Genomic DNA, 19948 nt, shown 5'->3' on the forward strand with positions numbered 1-19948 from the left:
CATTTAAAACAAGGTGAGATGAATTACACCTCTTACGTCTATTTCTTAAATTTTACTAAGTCCCTGTGAAGCTACTGTGTTATAATGAAACCAAAACACAAATTCAAATAATTAGCAAGAGTCACAAATAAATTAAATATCAAAACAGAGATTAACAAAGATGAGTTAATAAAATCCAGACTTTGATTTCAGATTATGCTCTGTTACTGTCTTCCTAGATTGTGCCGGTTTTGTTCAAGAGTCAATTCCATCAATGAGATGAGTATCACAATCACATTCCACTGTGGACATTGGAAAGACCATCAATAATTACTTAATTTGACAAAACTAGAAGGAGTTTTTGCACTTCGCAGTAGATACTGATGATCTACCTTGCTGCGAGCAGCCTTTGTGTTTCTTTAAAGTTTAAAGATGCACAAATTGTTCAATACTTTGGCAGCCTAGAATAAATTATAAAGAAACTGCAAATGCCCAAAGGAGGAAGTTAGCCCCTACAGTCTCACAAGCTAAAGAAGGCTACCACACATCTCTTTCCAAGACAACTCGAAAAAATCTTACTCATATGAGATGCAAAAATATAAATACTTTGTGGAGGTCTGGCTAAACTTGGCTTTGGATAGCTCTTTTACTCTCCAGTGAAGGAGCATAAATACATATTTCGTAGCTGGATTTTGTACAAAGAATTTTCCAAAGCTTTGAGGCATATTCTTTCAGTGTTTGAAGAACAGAATGGCGAATCTGAAAGAATATCTCTGGGAACTCAGTCTGGTACTGCTTAACAGGAACCCAGAAACACCAGGAAGCAGGAAAATGCTGTATCTTGCTCTCTCTTTGCTACATTTTCTAAGCAAAAGTGAGCCAAAAGGAGGAGTGAAAATGGGGAAAATTCTTCAGACTCCTTGTGGGGAGTTTCATTTAAACACTCTGCTGGGGGGCTTCCAACTCTGCAGCTGAGACCACAAAAAAACAAGACCACCTGCATGGCTACAACATCTAGCCTTTCAGTTCTTCATGAAAAGCAGTATGTGATGGCTTTTATCTTTTATTATTTAAAGCGGATTGTCACACGGCGTGTCATATCCATCATTCTGTGCTCACTCTAACACTGAATGGGAGAAAAGAAAATTTGGAACGCGCTCCATGAATGCTTTAATATTCTTTCAAAGAAAGCAGGTTTTGTTTGAATCAATCTTGACTGTTCTACCAGTTATTCCAGAGGGAAAATATATATGTCTTTTTCTAATAAATTATGTGAATTTATGTGCATAGAAATTGAAGAAAGTCATTAAAAGATTCTGAACAGATTTTTTACTAGTTTATATATCCCATACAAATTACATTTAAATATCAATTTGGGAAAACAACATCTGTGCAGTGTAAGCTGACATTTTTGCACTTTTTTCCATTTTGCTAATCAGTTACTACCTGTGCAATTATTCATTATGAGTAATAGCATTTGATATAGCACCTTTTTTTCCCCACTAAAGAGTCACAAAGCAAACTTTATGTAGAGGGGTCATTGTAGAGGGGTCCATTGACCTCAAGTGTATTACTCCAGGTGCTTACATTGTGCACCAGTGAGTAATCTATGAATAATTAATTTTAAGTCAAGAGGACCTTTACATGGAATTAATCTGTATAGGTTTTCTGCAAAATGTAGGCTGTCTAAAGTCATTGCCCCTTACAGATAAATGCCTTGATTAGAATATATCAGGTAGATAATCCTTAGATTGGGATTTTACCTCCTCACCAAAGGTAAGAGAATATCTTCAATCACACCCACAGAGCAGGAACACAGCTTTCAGATGCACACAGATCTTGTCACCTGCCCTGAGTCACAAACTAAATTTCAACAGAAAGGGAAAATCACTACAGCATTCATGGGGAAAAATGGGAGGCTACATTGTCTGTGTGTTCAGAGTATGTATGTCAGGGTTTTGTTCCTTTGCCACCCTAGATCCTCATAGGAGCAGTAATTGCGATGGGCTCAGCAGACAGAGACGGTCGTCTCCATCCTGGTGATGAACTGGTGTATGTAGATGGGATTCCAGTGGCCGGCAAAACCCACCGATATGTGATTGACCTTATGCATAACGCTGCCCGAAATGGGCAGGTGAATCTTACTGTGAGGAGAAAGGTGCTACCCACAGGTGAGTGAAGAAGACTGGGAAAAACAGAGCTCAGTGCTGTCAGCAAAAACAAGTGCTGACAAATTGAATGTTGTTGTTGTTGTTGTTTGTTTGTTTGTTTTTGGTTTTGTAATTCAAAAAAAATTATCTGTAAATATGTGTCTCTTGTTTTTGTGATAAAAGTGCTACAGCCGAGTGTTGCTTCCTTCAGACGTGGGTATCACATTGGCAGCCCTGCTGTGGTGACCATGAGTGTTCTGGGTTTGTTCCATGCTGTCCTGCTCTGTGCTGTCTCCTCTTGTCTCCTTTTGGGACAAAATGTTTACATTAAGTTAAAACTGTTAAAGCTGAAATGTTTACGTTAAAACCGTTAAACCTGACTGTGAATAAGCATTTGGAGAAATTCTCAAAGACTGTTAACTGTTTAGGGCAAGGATTCATTTCACTCTTGTATGTGTTAAAAGCCCATTTCTGGTCTCACTGATGTCATTTGGAGATTCCTCCCCACACACGCACTGCAAGGCCAGCTGGATGAAAAGTCTCCGTACAGCAGAAACGGCTGCTAGGAACAGGACCAGTTCCTCCTTTCATGCAGACACGTTCAGAAAATAAACCTAAAATAATATGAAGGATCTAAAGTAAATAAAACCTTTAGACTAGCCTGGTGCAATTACTGGAAAACACACAAACTTGGAAAAATGCATGGCAGTATCTATTGAAGTTTTAATGGGAGAAGCTGCTGCTGTTCCCTTGAAATTTTTGCATACACAAGGAAAGAGGTATTTTAATAAGCTTTTAAAGATTGGTGTGGTTAGTGCACTTTGCTGAGACACCAGAAATGAGCAAATCCCTGTTTCCAGCCTGTCCTCTCGTCAGCCTCCCCGTGCCTTAGATCCACTGTCGCTGCCTGAGCTGCTCCCCTTTGCTCCCCTGCCAAAAAGCCACCCCAAAACCACCCCCTGTGTCTGCAGTGCCCCCTTCCCCATTGCAGCCCCTCCATTCCGCTCCTGCGGGACTGACTTTCTTCTATTACCGACTCCAGAGCCCTCCAGCCAGAAAGGGCCCCCTCCACCCGGCGCGACGCCCCCTCGCAGCTCCCCCAGCACTAGGAAAATGGCCAATAACCAAGGTAATACGCCGAGCGCTTCGAGTTAGGGCCTTGCCCGGCTCTGCCGGCGGTAGGCACAATTAATAACTGCGAGGGGCAGCACCGAAGGGATGTCAGCCCTCACTGCTGCTTGTTACATGTTAAGTACGACGGTCTATGAGACACACTGGTCCCCCGGCACACAAAATCGAGCAAGCTGGTAAAACACCTGGAGTTATTCTTAGTCCCTGAGAGTGCCACACTGGGGAGTATCGCGTGTAACTCATTAATGTTTAAGCATTTCTGGAGCTGAACAGGATTTTAATTTTGTGTCTTACAACACGAGCTTTGTGGGAGAATTTTAAAATGAGTGATGTGGGGCATAACTGCAAAATGCTGTACTAGCATGTCAGGCCAGATCAATTCAGCATGAATGTGAGCAGCAGAGGGAAACGAGGCTGCCCTCATGCTCCTGGCAGCTGGTGTCTATGTTTTACCCAGCCCTGGCGTGGGACCACCGCTCCACAGACACTCACCCCAGCCTGGGACCGATAGCCACCTCTAGCAAGCTCTGGAAAACAATTTGTTTAAGAAAATGTGGTATTCAGAACAATGAGGATTAAAATGCCATTTCTCCACAGGCAGGAGCAAAATGTAATTTTTCTGATGAATATCTACTGCAAAATTGACAATTGAATAGCTGTTTAAGCTTTTTTTCCTTTATCTTTCTTTTACTATACTTAACGGCATTCAGTTGTATTCATTTATGGTCAAGCCAGCTCTTGGTCATTCTGCAGGGTAAGATAATTTCCTTTCTGTTGCAGCCATACTGGCACAAACAGTATCCAGCTTTCTGAAACATGACAGCCAGAAAATGAGATCTCTCTTGTCACTGACTATGGCATTTAGTTGCAGATTTGGTTCAATAACTCGTGGAGATTTTCAATTCTAACGCAGGAGTATAATAATTGTTTGTTTTTCTTCCTCTTTATTCTCTCTAATCACTTTATTTCATAGTTGCACAAGGACTCCTAAAGGACACACCTGACTGAGAAAGCAACAGCCTAGGCTTGGATGTTGTTTATTTTATTAACATATACACACTGAAGGTCTAATTTGCAAGCTCCCTTCCTAGGATGCATGCGTGCATGCGTAAACTCTTCACATGTTCAGCAGAGACACTCTCGTCATTGTGAAGAGAAAAATTGCTTACATTTATCTGAAAGTTCTGTATTTAAAATGTCAATAAATAATGATTTGTGTAAACTTAGATCTGCAAAGAATATTTTTTTTTCTTTTTTTTTTCCCATCTGGAAGTGTAACTTTACTACTTTACTGTTTCCAATTGCCCAAATGCTTGTACTAAAAAAGTGTTTATTCCCACAAGATTTAAGTTGCTCTCTATTCTTGCTATTATAAAGCAGTAGTAAAGTGTGGATGGCCCCCATTGTTACTTCTGCCCTTTCCAACTCGTCACATAAGAGCATCTTCAAAACCTTTAAATGAGCACTGCTCCTGTGATGGCATCCATGGAAAAACTGTTTGTGATTACTTTTCCTTGTATAACTGCTCTGTTCCATAAATGTCTTTTGAGCATGCTAATCAATTTGTAAGAAAGACATTATGCAGCTAATGCTAATTACTCTATGTTAGCTGCCTGTTTAAATTCTTTTAATCCAAACACAAATAATTTTATATTGGATTAGATGGTCACATTTTCCTCTTGATGACAGATCAACCAGGAGACAAGAGAATAGTGCTTGCTAACATTTTTGCAATCCAGATAGTCACTGTTTCTTAGTTTCCTTTCTGTTAGACAGCTTAGCACCAAGTGTTCATGCTTGCTTTATCTGATTGCCCTTGAAAGCTTTGCATAATTGTGTAGATTCCTGTCTCTCTGCATCTATTACAGCTCCTAGCTTAATACTTTCAGTAGTCCGGGCCATAGACAGTCAAGTGTATTTATGTTGCATTAGCAAATGTACTGTAAGTCAGAGATCCACTGAGCAAGCCAGTCTGTAATACTGGTATGATTTATATTTTAGGAGAACCGTGCCCAGAGAATGGCAGAAGCCCAGGCTCAGTGTCCACGCACCACAGTTCTCCAAGAAGTGACTACGCAACTTATGCCAACAGCAATCACGCTGTCTCTAGCAGCAATGCTACACCCCCCGAGGGCTTTACTTCTCACAGCTTGCAAACCAGCGATGTCGTGATCCACCGCAAGGAGAATGAAGGTTTCGGCTTTGTTATCATCAGCTCCCTGAACAGGCCTGAGTCTGGGTCCACAATAAGTAAGTAAATCATGGTTTTCAGCTTTTATTTTTCCACATTTGCCCCAAGTAAAAAATAAAAAATAAAAAGAAATAAAAGGTAATTAAAACCTGACAACTTCTAATTAATCGCTGCACTGATTAAAGCTGAAGGGGCTCTCAAGGTTGTTTCCAGGGGCACTGTTTGTCTGCTGTGTGTTGGACAAACCCAAAGGTTATCCAGCCTCTAAGGCACTGTTTCACCCATGCACAACAGAATTCACCTACAAAGTAGGTTTTCCCTGCTCCTGTATACCAAAGAGATACTAAGAAGCAACGACCAGAGATATGTGAACAAATCATTCACTCGCATGCAGTTGAAGTTCAAGAAATTGAAATAAAAGCTGAGATCACAGCAAACCCCACAACTATACCTGTCCAGTTAGGGCACCACAGAATCAACTGGAAAGCAAGGAAGCTGGTCAGACAGAGGTGCAGGAAGGTTGATTTCTTTAACTGGCTGGATGGCATATAGTATTGAAGTTACCACTGAGTACAAGGCATGATAAGTACCGTGGTAGAATCAGATATTGAGGATTATAGCTCACTTTCATGTTTGCTGGGGCTCTACTTTGCTTTGATATCTGCATGTAGTGCCATTTGAGATGTCCAGGTACATCCAGGGAGAGGGCAGGAAGATGTGACAGAGGACCTGCAATCCTACCTAGTGCCACCTGCAGGTACAGGGGCACCATTGTGTGTTTTAAATGGCATTGGAAAACCTATTACTTAATCGAGTGGAGCCCCGTGCGAGTGGGATGCATAAAAAGCTTTGAAAAGATAAAAATCTCCTACCAAATCAATCTGAAACTGTGAGTACTAGCCAGTTCTGAAAAAATCAAGACAAGCAAGAACATATGTCATTTTGCATATTACAGCCTAATGCAGTCTTTTCTTGCATTTAAAATGTTTTGAAGAAACTGTTCTTTAGCCCAAAACTGTTTATTGAGGGAAAAAAATAAAATTAAAAAAAAAAAATCTACTTTCAGGGCCACACTTCACTCCTCTGCATTCATAAGAGAAAAGCAAAGGGAGCACCGGAAAGCCATACCTCACAATCGCAAATTATCTCAGAAAAATTTTCAATACTTCATGACCATGCAGATATTTAGAGTTCTTTTCGCATTACCTCAGCTGAATTTCAAAATTATATGATTGTTAGAATTAATATTGTAATAATGCCATGGATAATTAGACACTTGGGACTCTAAGTTTTCACTTTCTTGAATATAATAGCCAATTGGAAGTTCTCTGCAAAATATCAGATGGAAAAAATAAAAAATAGAAAACACTGAGATATAAACGTTAATCAGTTAAGCTAGCTATAAATTTTTTGAGAAAATTATTTCACAGGATTTGAGGCTGGGGAAGACGGAGAGGGAAAGAGCAGAGGAAGAGAATATGCCCAAACAACAAAAAGTTCTGTGACCAGAGTGCTCTGCAGGATATAACAGACCCAAGTTTAAGATCCTGCTTTCCTCCTACCCACCAACATATTCTTGTCTTTCTCACTACTGCATAGGTAGTCATTGTTGAACCTTAGCTGAGTAACTGAAAATGGCAGTCTGCTCTGGAAGTGACAAGCAAATTTATTCAAATAATAACTGCACTGAATTTCAGTGATCCCAAGAACTACCCAAATCCTAAGTTTAAAACAACAGCAATGAACTAAAAAAGGACATTTGTTGTAGACAGTGACAGAATAGAGAAGAAAATACCATTTTTGTGTGAATTCTGTTCCAAAAATATAAGAGAAAAAATAAGCTGAAAATTACATAATCTGTCAGCAGGAATAAAAATAGGCTAAAAATCATCAGCCTTTTCAATGTTAAGGGAGGTTCATTTTTCTTCCCTAATATTTATTTGGGTTAAGTAATTTGGGATGTAATAAAAAAAAGCATAGCCAGTAGATTGAGGGGAAATGGTTTTCCCCCTTTACACAACACTCATTAGATTCCATCTAGATCATGGCATCCAAGTTTCAAGCCCTTTGGTACTAGATAACATAAATGAGTAATTTCAGCAGCAGTTACTGAGACTTCCTGAGGTCCTTCCAGCTGGAATTAATGTAAAATCCTTTGATTAAAATGCACAGTCAGATGTAGAAAGCATATTAACAGCAGGTAAGTATCAACTGGGCATAGGATGTATAATATCAAAAATATATCTTACATCAATACCACAATATGGTTCTGCATGGCACTATGTCAAGTACCTTGTTAGTCACTTGCTTCTTGTAACATTAGAGTATTAATCTGGTGAAATATTGTGCTGTAATTCCAGTGTTTCTGATTTCAGAGGCACTTGACAGCTTACGTATCCCCATGTGTGATGTGTAGATATACCCTAACACAGTTAACATGACATTAACATAACATAAACATTAATATAGAAATTGCAAAGCAACTCTGAAAGAATCAAAATGGGCAAAAAAGGTCAGAAAAGGGAATATCTTGTAGTGCAAGATACTGATAGGCACAGCATAGCCTGAAAAGTCATCTCACTGGGAACATCTTCAGGGCAAAGAGAAGCAGTCATTTGATTTAAGAATGATTATTTTGATATCTTTATTCCCTCCTCTACTTTCTTGTCAAAGTAAATGACTTGAGGACTTAGAAGCGCTAAGTATCAGCTTTGCTTTTACTCAAGAAGGTAATTAATCATGCACTGAAAATATTTTCCTCATTCTCACATACTTTTATAATCAACTAATTGCAACAGCTCTTGCTCAGTACAGAAGTGTGAACCTTGTGTCACTAGGAACTTGAGCCGCAAGCACTGGTAAAACTGATGCAGTCAGTCTGAGCTCCTACCAGCATCAGACCCACAGGTTCATGGGTTTGCTGCCTTGCAGTTGGCCCAGAGCTCAAGAGGGAACACAAAAGCTCAGCCTCCAGGTGTCTGCCTGGTGTGTTATAATCAGGATGTCATTCTTCCTCCAAGACCTACAGTCTTGGTCATCTTTACTCTTGACAAGCTATGCAAGGGGTTTGAATTGTCACTGTTGATTTACAGGCTTGCCTTTGCTTTGCAGAAATTTTCAAAATACTAAAAGCATATTTTTACCCTTGATGCAGATAAGTAATAAGGACGTTATTAGGTAATGGATTATTTTCTCACATTTTGTGATAGGCAGCACTGTAGCTGTCATTTTAATAAATTATAATTACATAGGTGGGAGCCAGCCTTTACATCTGGACATAATTTTGACTCACTGGTACTTGCTTCAGCACCCAGTTCTTGTGTCTCTTTTCTCTTCCTTTGTTCTATAGTGACAGAAATTTTGTATCCCCCTTGTCAGAGCATTACTTGGGATGTTCTTTAATTCAGCACAGGGGATTATCTTGTGCCAAACTAGAATTCTGATGTGGGGCAGATCAGGAGTGGAGAATGAGTGACAAGGATTGAATGAAGAGATTTCGCGGGGCAAAGCAAGGGCATAGACAAGGTCATCCATGCTTTTAAATTATATCAGCAAAAGAAGATGAAGTGTATAAATAAAGAACTTTGTTTGAATGGTACATCTAGGAGCAAGTCATCTCGCCTAGTGCAGAGCCCAGAGGATCTTAGAACCGTAAGAGATTAAAAAACAGAAATTCACCTAGCCAGGCTCTTGGCCTGTTCCTAATGAAAGGATTAACTTCCACTGCCCCTAAAACATTTTATCACACTTTCCCCTATACCCTGTCCCAAGATTAAAGGGTGCCTTGTCTCCCATTCCTTCACCAGATGGGCCACCTAAATTTGACCTTGCTTCTTGCTTTCTATTGCTAGGCAAGCTACACATAGTTTGTCAAAAATTTGTCAACTCCAGTGGTATTCCTGTAAAGAATTCAGTGTCACATGCCCAGCTGAATGCCTAGAACCTATAAACTCCAGTTTTTCACTTTCAGTTTGGCATGGATCCCAATGGCTGTGGCCTCAGGGCTCTGTGGAAATCTTCACAGGCTCTGTGGCTGGGCTGGAGGCCTCAGTGGATAAACTGAACAAACTGAACTATTACTGAAGTCCCAACCTGAGTTATACTTTCTTGCTTCTCCCACTAAAAATATGTGTGGTTCTTGTGTGTTCAACTTGTGTGGTTCTGCAAGGCAGGGCTCCCCAACATCCTGCCACAAACATCATGGGAGACTGTGGAGGCACAGCTGTGTCTAAAGTGGCATTGTCTCACATGACAGTATTGTCATATTGCAGCAAAAATTACAGAAACTCAATTAATTAATCTACATGTTGAATTACCTTTAGAATAATACTTAATAGTGTGTGTCCTCTGTGGTAAAACTACATATTTGTGGAGCTTTCTAGGGTATCACGATAAGTTCACTATCTGTATCCCACAAAAAAGCACTTAGAGTCAGCTGGAAATTGCCAAAAGATCTCCCATTTAATTTGTCCTTGAGCTTTATGGAATACACTTGTCCCTACCAATTTCATATCATCCAACTGCTTTTACTTTGTTTGGAATGCAGATCCTTTTAGGAAGAGAACTTGTGATCCACTGTAAATCTCTGAACACCCTAATTTCTGTAGAAAAGAAGCATGTGCTCTAAACTAATGTTGTTAACTGGAAACTGCCAGTGAAATGGGAAAACTGGCAATAATCTATCAATCTTACCACAACAGGTATTGGCAATTAGCACAATTATAAATTGAATATATATATGTGTGTATGTATATATATCTATATATAATTAAATTAAATCAATAATAAATAATCAAACATAAAATAACAATAATGAATAAACATTAAAAAAGGCAGAAGGCAGTGCATACTTTTTATGGTCTTTGTCCAGTTTTACAAAAGAGGTGGTGCAGCTTTAATTTGCCCCTACGTGCATATGCCAATGACTGCTGTATTTAAAAATAAATAAATAAATAAATAAACGAAAAGCCTAATGAAATAAGTTTCTCTCATTTCTCAAAATATTCAGCCTTAACTAAAAACCTTAAATCCAAGATAAGGTCCTGTTGACTACAGAAAACAGAGTTCTGAAATAAGTCCCATTCAGCTCTAGAGTTTCTTTGAACTCCTTGCAGTTTAAAGATAAAAAACAGCTCATTGATCAATGATAACTGTGTGATCTGAGACAGTTATTTGTGCTTCAATTTAACCCATGCTTCTTCCTGAGTAAGAAAGTGCCTGGGGACACAATTTTCTGTGATCAACCTGCACATTCTAGAGAAAACAGAGCTTTGGAAATTAGGATATCCATCTACTCCAGCTTGGAGTTCTTTGGAACAGAGCACTGAAAAAACACCTGCAACACGAGTCTTCTGTGGAACACAGTTGTGACTTGGGGAAAAGGATCTGGTTTCTCATTTCTAGTTGGCTTTGATATTCAGGCTTGAGCTGTCCTGTCTCTTCAGCTTCAAAAAGGCACATTCTGATGTTGGGTTGGTCTTTGGTTGGTTTTCGTTTTGTTTTTGTGGTGGTTTTGTTGTTTGTTTGTTTGTTTGTTTAAACTGATATTAAAATTTGGAGCTGAAAGACATTGCTTCACAAGTCAGTTTTTCAAATCAATTTAGGATGTGAGAGCATGGCATAAAGCTGCACCAGGGGAGGCTAATTCTGGATATTAGGAAAAAGTTGTTTCCTGTGAGGGTGGTCAAACACTGGAACAGGCTTCCTAGCAAGGGGGTTGATGCCCCATGCCTGTCATTGCTCAAGAGTCATGGATAATGCCCTCAAAAATATGCTTTAACTTGTGGTTAGCTCTCAAGTGGTCAGGCAGTGGGACTTGATGATCTTTGGAGGTCTGAACTATTCTAATTCTAATTCATAATAATAAAATAACCTTAAGAGACAAAAGAGATCTTTTTTATATCACTGAAAGCACATAGCTGCATGAATTGTGGCATGAATTACTCAACTGTCTATCTGATCCTTTTGGAGAATAAAGCATGGAGGATCTGAGCCACACCAGTTCTCTCTCTAGGTGAATCCTGTCCTCCAGTTTATTCATGAGTAGGTTATTCGGACCTAGGGGGGCTGCTCATGTGTTTTCAAAAACCAAACTGTGTAAGCTTTGTTAGCAGAAACCTAGTGAATCAAGGTAATCAAGGTTTTGCTAATGATTTCATGGAGCTAGGGCTCCATTTTGCTTTGATGACAAGCCTGAATTATGTACCTAATTTCCATCATTTTTTTTTGCTGCCTAAATGTTATTAGATCTCCAGATTTCTAAGTTATATGCACTCTTTCACACCTAGCTTCTTATGCCTGTGACAAAACCATGCTATGTAAGTAAATATGTTCCATAGCAGCACACAATAGGATGTTTCAGTTCATAGGTTCATTCAACTTATAAACAAAAGGGAGTATAGTCATTTGCCAGTAGGCAGCATGCCACAGGTGTTTTGGTTTTGTTTTTCTCCAAATGAGTATGACATACAAAAAATCATAAATTTCAGGAACATATTTTATTTTGATTCTAAGATTAGCTTTGACAGAAACTCTACTGTATACAAGCTTCCTACATTTCATATTCTTCAGGAGCAATGAAACTACTGATGTTTACATTTAATATATTCTTCCAATTAAAACTTGATATGCTGGAGCCTGCTGGTTGAATGAAAACTCTTGCACCTTTTGAGAATTGAGGACATAATAAATATTCATGGGTTCAGCTGTATAATATTGAAAAGGACAGCTGGCTCAGGAAGGTTCACTTGCTTGGTTTACTACCTATATCTGCTAACATTAAAAAAGATCACAAGAATTTATCTGCCAGAGGGTTTAATAGATAAAGTACAGGTTTGATTTTTCCCCCCCTTAACTGATCATTTTTGACGTTTTGTTACTACATAGTGCAAAAACAGGAAAGTTACTCTTTTCGAAATACAGTCTCAACAGTTATAACTAAAATAACCAAATAAAGAAAATTCTAGATGTCAAACAGAAAGGCATTTTTTCATGGTAACATCTTTTTACAACCAACTCTTTCTAGCTTATGTGTTTCACAAGTGAGGAGAAATCATATTATTTTCAAAAAAAAATTAAAAAATAAAAAGCAACTGGCTTGACAGAAATACACAGTGTTAGAAACAGCATTTGTATTCAGTAGCTGCTCTGGCTTCATGTAGAGGTGACCCAAGCATATGGACCCTCAGGTGTAAAGCCACAGAATTCACTCTTTCTTTTCTAAGATGTAAAGGTGTGGAAAGGATGTTTATTTGGATCAGTGAAAGTGGGCAATTTTATAAAATAAAAATATTAATATACATACAAATCAGCTAGTTAATGAAAGCAGACCTTACCCACTTCCTAAATGCAAAGATTTTTTTTTAAATCATTTTGTATCGTCATTATTTGATTTAATCTCTCTTTTGATTATGAGCTTAGAGCTGATCATTGCACAATTAACCACCTTCTGGGAAAGCATCAGCTGCTAGGTGCAAGTGTTGGGTCAGCCTGCAGTCCTGACAAAAATGCTTTAAACGTCTGAGGGAGATTTAGGGAGCGAGGTTGATGGCTTCAAAAATCTTAGAAGTTGAGGTGCTCTCAAGATTCTAACTTCCCTGAAGTGACTTTTTTTTTTATAAAACGCACTGTAGAAAAAAATAGATTCTATCATGAGATCCATTGTTAGGAACTTCTCCTGCAGTTTTGCTGTTCTGTACTAGGTTCTTTATGTCTAGGATTATGGCTATGGCCTTGGAAGAATTATTTTCTCTTAAGTTAGATATTCATATGCATCATTCAAAAATATCACATTTTGGATCACTTGATGGTATTAGGAAAAAATCTATATATAATTTGAAGATCTGAATGTTTAATATACATATAAATAGCATCTGATTAATTTCCCATTTTTTCAACAATAAAAGTCTGTTTAAATCACTGTTTACCACAATATTTTCCCTTCCAGTCTCATTCACTGTGTAGTCTGAGAGAACTAAGAAATTAATTGTCCTATAAAGGGCCATCTTATCTTCTGTGCTCTCTCTTAGCTTGAATAATAGGATTCCTGAAAAAAAAAAAAAAAAAAGAAAAAAAAAAATCCAAATGTTTCTGTATACCCTGCCCATCTTAAATGCTGCTCAGGTACCCCTGTTTTGGAATAAGTGGATCAAATTCTCTGCAGAGTCTAATCCAGGTACATGCTACCATGTTCAAATTGTATATGCTTGGAGAACAGCTTGTGGTGAAATCTGAAGGTCTGAATAAATTTGTAAGATTTTTTAAAGCCCAGTGGAATCATTTATCACCAGTCAAGTGATGGGGGACTTCCGTTAAAAGGTTACATTATTTATTGCTCTGCTCATATAAAAATAAGCCACTAGAGATGCAATATAAGAGAAGATCTGATATGTTAATAAAGCCCTAATGAAATGCCAAACTTGGGAAGAGGTTTCCCAGGAACCAATCTGTGATGCTGCAAGGGACCGATAGGCCATGCAGTTCCACGCTGTCCTCAGCTTTCCCAGCCACAGGTTTCTGATTTAATCGGCAATTGAGTTAGCTCCTATGAATTTGTCTAATCCCTTTTAATCTATTCATGCTCCTGGCCATCCAGATGATTGTTCCATGTTCTCTTATCCAAGTTCATTGACAAAACAGTCCAAGTTCAATGAACAGAGGCTGATTTCTGCTTTTGACTGCCACGCTGTCTTTCTCTCAATCTTTGCCTGTTCAGTGCTATGTTTTTGAGATGAGAATACTGGGTCTATAAGCAATATTCAGACTTTAGGTGTGCGATAATAAACAAGCAATACTTTGTTTCATTTGCTATTCTTTTTCTAACTCTTAAAATTTTGTTTACTATTCTACTGAGTTTATGTATTTAGAGAAGTAGACACACCTTACAAGATCTCCTGGGTAGTAATAATTAATTTAGGATCCATCCCTGCTTAAGCTTAGCCAGGGTTATTTTTTCTCCATGTGCATCATTTTACATTTCTACCCATGAGATCCTGTCTGTCACTTCACTCAGCCCACTCGGTACTGCCACTTTTGCAGCATTTCCATGCCAGTTTTAGATGTAACTGTTCTGAATGATAAAAAATCTCCACTGTGGAAATTCACAGCTCTTTTCTACCTTTGTTCCTTAGCTTTTACCTTATTAATCCCCTGTGAGTAGATCTATCTTATCCCTTCACAGTAAGTATTCCACCACCAAAGACTCTTAAAAATTAAGCCTTCTAACATAATAATATTCATATTTTCATAAGCAACCTGCACATCAGATAACCTTAGAATTCCATTAGAAGCACACATGCCTGTAAATAAATCCTTAAAAAAAGGTTCCCCTTCCAAGGCAGCAGGGAGCATGCTGGCCAGGGTAATGTAGCTTAAGAGGAGACTCAGGCAGAGCTCTGCTGGAGAGAGCAAGTAGTGACAAGAAGATCCCTGGGATGTTAATGCAAGGAAAGGAGTCAGAAAGCAAACTTTTCATATTATCTATAAATGCACAGAAACCCACTTCTGCTGGATTTCTGTGGGTTTCAATAGTAATTCATCACATTTGTCCATGAAATCATGATATAACTTTCCAATGGACTCCTTGCCAAGCTGGTAGAGTTGTTGACTCCTTCAGCAAAAGCTTTCCACGCCTTACAGCAAGCAGTAAGATCGTATGGCAACACATTGAACCAATACAGCTTCAAACGAGGAGTATTAAATATTCAAAAAACAAAGTGCAGTAGAAAAAGCTGTTTGACAGACATGAGCTTTGTTCAGAAAGCCACCTACTGTTGATCCTTTCATAGCACTGCAGGACAAAGTGCACTAACACCAAAACATTTATTTACCTTTATATGTCAGGCAAAGGCTGTTAGACTTAAGAGGCAGAAAAAGTGGGGAAAAGTTCCTTCTCTTTCCTCCATTTCAGTTTCTCAGGATATGGAGCTGAATCAGACTCTCATGGTTCTCCTACCTCCAGCTTTGATTTTAGCAGACATCACAAACGTGGATATCTGCTCTGTTCACTCATCAGGTGCAAGAATGCCAACAAAAACTGTGTATTAATAGTATTTCCTGCCCTCCCTTCCCTCACTACTGAAGTTGTGTCCTTTAAAGAACTTAAGTTACTTATGCTATCAAAAACATCTTCTGTAGAGTTTACAATGGCAAGCATAGGAATTTTAGCTATAGCATCTCAGCCATAATGCTTCCCCTTCTTTCTTCCTACAAAATTACTTGCTCTTTCATATAAGGCAGCCTTATTTTCTGATCTCTACTGATGTGTTGTACAGTCACAGAAATTTCAGACAAATCTCATTTTGCATACCAGCAACAGCCATGGTTTAGTCTTAGCTGACGTGATTTGATGTCGTGTTTTAAGAACTGATTTTGTGAAGGGCTCTGTGCAAATGTGAACTGTTTCGCTGTCAAGTTACTCTTTTACTTATTTGGGGAATCTAATCTGATGTGTGTGTGTGGCAGTTATAGGTCTGCATCAAAGGCAAAATAAAATCAAATTTTGTACAAAGTCATCTAGTCATATTTAGTGTATTTTAATGTATAGAATGGCTTCAGGCACTGCAACGTAAACCGGGTGCTTATTCCTAAGCAGCATTTCTGGAGTAAACTAGCTGTGTGTATATTACTAAAGGCATAATTAAATTTATAGTCTTACCTGAACTACAAGATTAAAGAAGCATGCAATTTATGGTTTGCATTTCAGAGCACTAATATTTTTAGTTCTCAGAAAATTTATTTTTAACACCATAAGCAGTGCTTTCATCCATATTAGAAGCAAAAGTCACTTTGAGTTGTGCATATTGTGACTTTGCATGAGATGTGCAATCTGTGTTTGTCACCATCACCTTCAGGAAACGTTTATCAAGGAACTGAGAAATTTGTTTTGTGGTGATAGAGTGTTCTGAACATATCTCTTGTTAGTGCTTTGCTTGATAATAGCTTAGATAGCCTAGATATTTCCATGAAATGTATGATTTATCTTTTGTCTTACTTTTTTGAAGTTGTCCTTAGATGTTAGTATTTTTAGGATACGTTATTTTAAAGGAAAAAAAATGCACTGCTCTAACACCAGTTTGAGGTGGACAGTGAGGCTGAACATCTTTGAGCTAAATGTGCCAAGACTAAAGTGTGGAATTTATTACACTCTATGACATTATTATGATATTAATAGAATAAATAGTCAAATTGAATTGTGATAAGCATGTTTATGACTAGTAGATGGAAAGAAAATAGCATTTTCTTTGGAGAGTCTTGATGGAAAGATAAGAATTGTCAGCTATAGCATATCTACTAAGTTAAAAAATGATTGAATAATAGAGGGAAAAAACTCTAGAAGACATATTTAGAGTAAAATTTAGAAAATTCAATGGGAAATATGGGAAAAGACAGAATAAGGACACAGATGGAGCACACAGGAAAATGGAGAACCACAAAGAGCAAAGAAGTGAACTAGATCTGTAAAGTTTTGAGAATGCGTGTGTTTATTTGATGTAGTAAATGTGACTATACACTCATAATTAACTGCAAATTCATGCTGGCATGTATCTAATTAGAAAACCTCACATCCCAATAAATCTTCTGTATGATTTCTGTTTATCAGTTAACATATTTGTGTGGAGGAGGAGAAAAATTTAGTAAACCCTGGGCACTTTCAGTAATAAAATCAGTTTGTATATAAAATAAATCATGTCTGTAGTATCTCTTCTGCAGTATACAAATAAAGGGATTCTGTAAATTCAGAGGTGGGAGACGACTTATGACTACTACTTATTGTGCGAGTTTATCCCCTTCATTGTTCTAATGCCTTATTTTTTTCCTGAACTGTTTATTATCTTGTCACATATCAGGTTTGTAAACTAGCTGAACCATAAAACTGATTTTGGGCTTTGTATGTATGTGCTTTGTATGCACATCTGAATTCTGAATTTTTAGCAAAATATGTTCTGAGTTCATGCAAATGACATTTCATAAGAATAACTGTTTTATGAACAAAGTATCTTTAAGATAAAATTTTCTTCTAAATGAGCTCATTTTCTTCTGTTTGTGAACATCATCACTTACTGCTGCATAAGCTAACTAAATATTATTCCTTGTCTAGCTGTACCCCATAAAATAGGGAGAATAATTGATGGAAGTCCTGCGGATCGCTGTGCAAAACTTAAAGTTGGAGACCGGATCTTAGCTGTGAACGGCCAGTCTATTATTAACATGCCTCATGCAGATATTGTGAAGCTAATTAAAGACGCAGGTCTCAGTGTAACACTTCGCATCATTCCTCAGGAGGGTAAGTCAATGGCCCTTAAAAACAGGAAGAAAATTTTAAGTAGCCTCCAATTAGCTTGAATTATGTCACTGCTTGAAAGAACATCTTTTGTTTCACATTTTCAGCTGTAACATACAGTACACCAAAATTACAGCCTTAGAACCAGCTGGAATACTATCTGAATTCTTGAAAAGGTTTCTTGCTATGAAAAAGGTATTTAAAGCAAACTTTGAGATACAGAGAGAGCAGAGTTATGGAGAGTTGGTTTTCATGTCATTTTGAAAAATTGCCTTCTACATGGAAAAACATCCTACCAAAGAGCCCTGTTCATCCCCTTGTACCCTGTTATTAACCAAACCTTTATGTAAGCAAAGTGACTGACGAAGAACCACAATGGCTGTCACCAGGCATGCTCACATACCAGCTAGCTGTGACAAAACAATGTGAAGGAAGAGTTAAGATTTGGTAGCTTCCTCTATATGTGCTAGGATAAGTGCACAAGACAGGAAAGAGGTGAATCCTAAATTATTTCATCAGTAAGGTGAGGATAAGGGGACAAACTTGTTAGTCTGTTCATTACTGCAGAGCTTATCAGTGGAGATCCTTTGATGTCAGCTTCATGGGTTTTGAGGTTGGTTTCAGGGCTTTTTTTAGCTTAGTGAGCTGCTGTACCGGTATATGAATTGTGCTGTATTAATAAGACCATGGCTTTACATCTCACTAACAAATACCATCAGAGCTAGGAATGTCACATACAGCAAGTAATGTAATTACTTAATGATCCATGCTGGAGTTAGTTGACCCTCACTTTGTACTGTTGCATCCAGCAATGAGACAAGGAAATAGCCTGACACTGGCCACGGATTGCCACTAAGGACACAGATCTACTTTTTTAATGAATTAAGTAGAGGGATGAACATATAAACACACACACAGGCTCAGAAAACATCCCAAAGAGCTAGAAAGATAGTGGCATACAATCACTGGAGTTCAGTTTTGCAAGCAGCTACAAACAAGAGTTTTGCTACATGTAGTCTATGCAGTTTATTCAGGCCTCCCTTGTACACAGAACTATGCATATTAACAAATTGCTAGTATTTCTGTGTTAGAAATGGGGTCCTGAAACTATAAGGGAAGCAGAGGTACATCTGGGATGCCATGCTACAAGATGTTCTCAGGTACTGGTGGTGAGGAACAGTTTGTGTCTGAGTCATGGCTTCCCCATGTGGCTATATGACACTGGACACCTCATTTGCCTTCTGCCATTAGCTTCCCGGTTTATAAAATTAGGGAAAAAAAAATCTAATACCTCTGTAATGTACTTTCAGGTGAAAAATACCATATAAATGCAAAGCAGCTTTAGAAGCAGTTTATGATCTGACTTGTTCATCCATAGTTATGAGAGTAATGTAGAAATGAGGGACAATATTCCCAATCTTTGCCTCTGAAACTCTGCAATACAGAAGAGGCTCACAGATGCAAAATGGGCAATTAAAGCCTTAAGCATAGTAATTACACAGACAAGTATTGCTTATGCCTGCATGAGGCATGTTTTAAGTGAGAGTGTACAAGCTTTTTTGACAATTAAGCCTAAATTGAAAAGATTTTTAATAAAGTAACCAAAATTTTTAGAACAATTATGAGCATAAATTAAAGAAGCAGAGAGCCATTAGAAACACACAGTCACAGGGGACAAACTCACTCACTAAATATAAAAAAAATAATAATTCAAAATTCAAACTGTATTCAAATGCCAAACTAGGCGAGAGCAGAATCATGCATACCTGTTGCTTTTTGGGGTACTAAGCCATGCACATGTCCTTTCTAGCCATGTTGTACCATGCTATGCTGGCCTCACTCATTCTGTTGCAAGCAGAAAAAAAAAAAGTACAACGTGTACCTTTGCTGTTGATAATGCATATGTGATTACTTGTGCAGTACTCTGCCCTCTTGCAATGGGAATCTCTCTCATTTATGCTTATTAACAGGCAGATGCTGAGCAATGCTGAGCCAGTGTGTTGGGAGAAATACATTCGATATAAGCTCAGTGCCAAATGTGTTTTCCCTGGTGCAGGGGAAAATCTGAAGGCACCGTGGCATCCCCTGTTTGTTAAGACCATGAGGCCACATTTCCTAGCCCAGCCTCTCTGTTGTTGTGCATTTTATATTGTTTGTAAAAAGGGTTGCTGTTTTTCTGCAGTGGCCCTATGTGAAGCCATGGTCGTTTGGCACCAA

General features: G+C 38.2%; 1 protein-coding gene across 17 annotated transcripts in view; it reads left to right on the plus strand.

Annotated features, from left to right (window-relative positions):
- MAGI2 (membrane associated guanylate kinase, WW and PDZ domain containing 2) overlaps positions 1 to 19948 on the plus strand; it is a 757092-nt gene that overhangs the window by 688170 nt on the left and 48974 nt on the right. For 10 of the 17 annotated variants that reach the window (XM_072029149.1, XM_072029184.1, XM_072029077.1 and 7 more), the window contains 5 exons: positions 1958 to 2150; positions 2313 to 2390; positions 3172 to 3258; positions 5262 to 5510; positions 17549 to 17734. In XM_072029149.1, coding sequence (XP_071885250.1) covers positions 1958 to 2150; positions 2313 to 2390; positions 3172 to 3258; positions 5262 to 5510; positions 17549 to 17734 — 793 coding nt within the window. The remainder of the gene's footprint in view (positions 1 to 1957; positions 2151 to 2312; positions 2391 to 3171; positions 3259 to 5261; positions 5511 to 17548; positions 17735 to 19948) is intronic. The other 7 variants (XM_072029125.1, XM_072029200.1, XM_072028930.1 and 4 more) reach the window with 2 other exon arrangements.

The sequence above is a fragment of the Anas platyrhynchos genome, chromosome 1 (assembly GCF_047663525.1).
Source record: "Anas platyrhynchos isolate ZD024472 breed Pekin duck chromosome 1, IASCAAS_PekinDuck_T2T, whole genome shotgun sequence".
Lineage (NCBI taxonomy): Eukaryota > Metazoa > Chordata > Aves > Anseriformes > Anatidae > Anas > Anas platyrhynchos.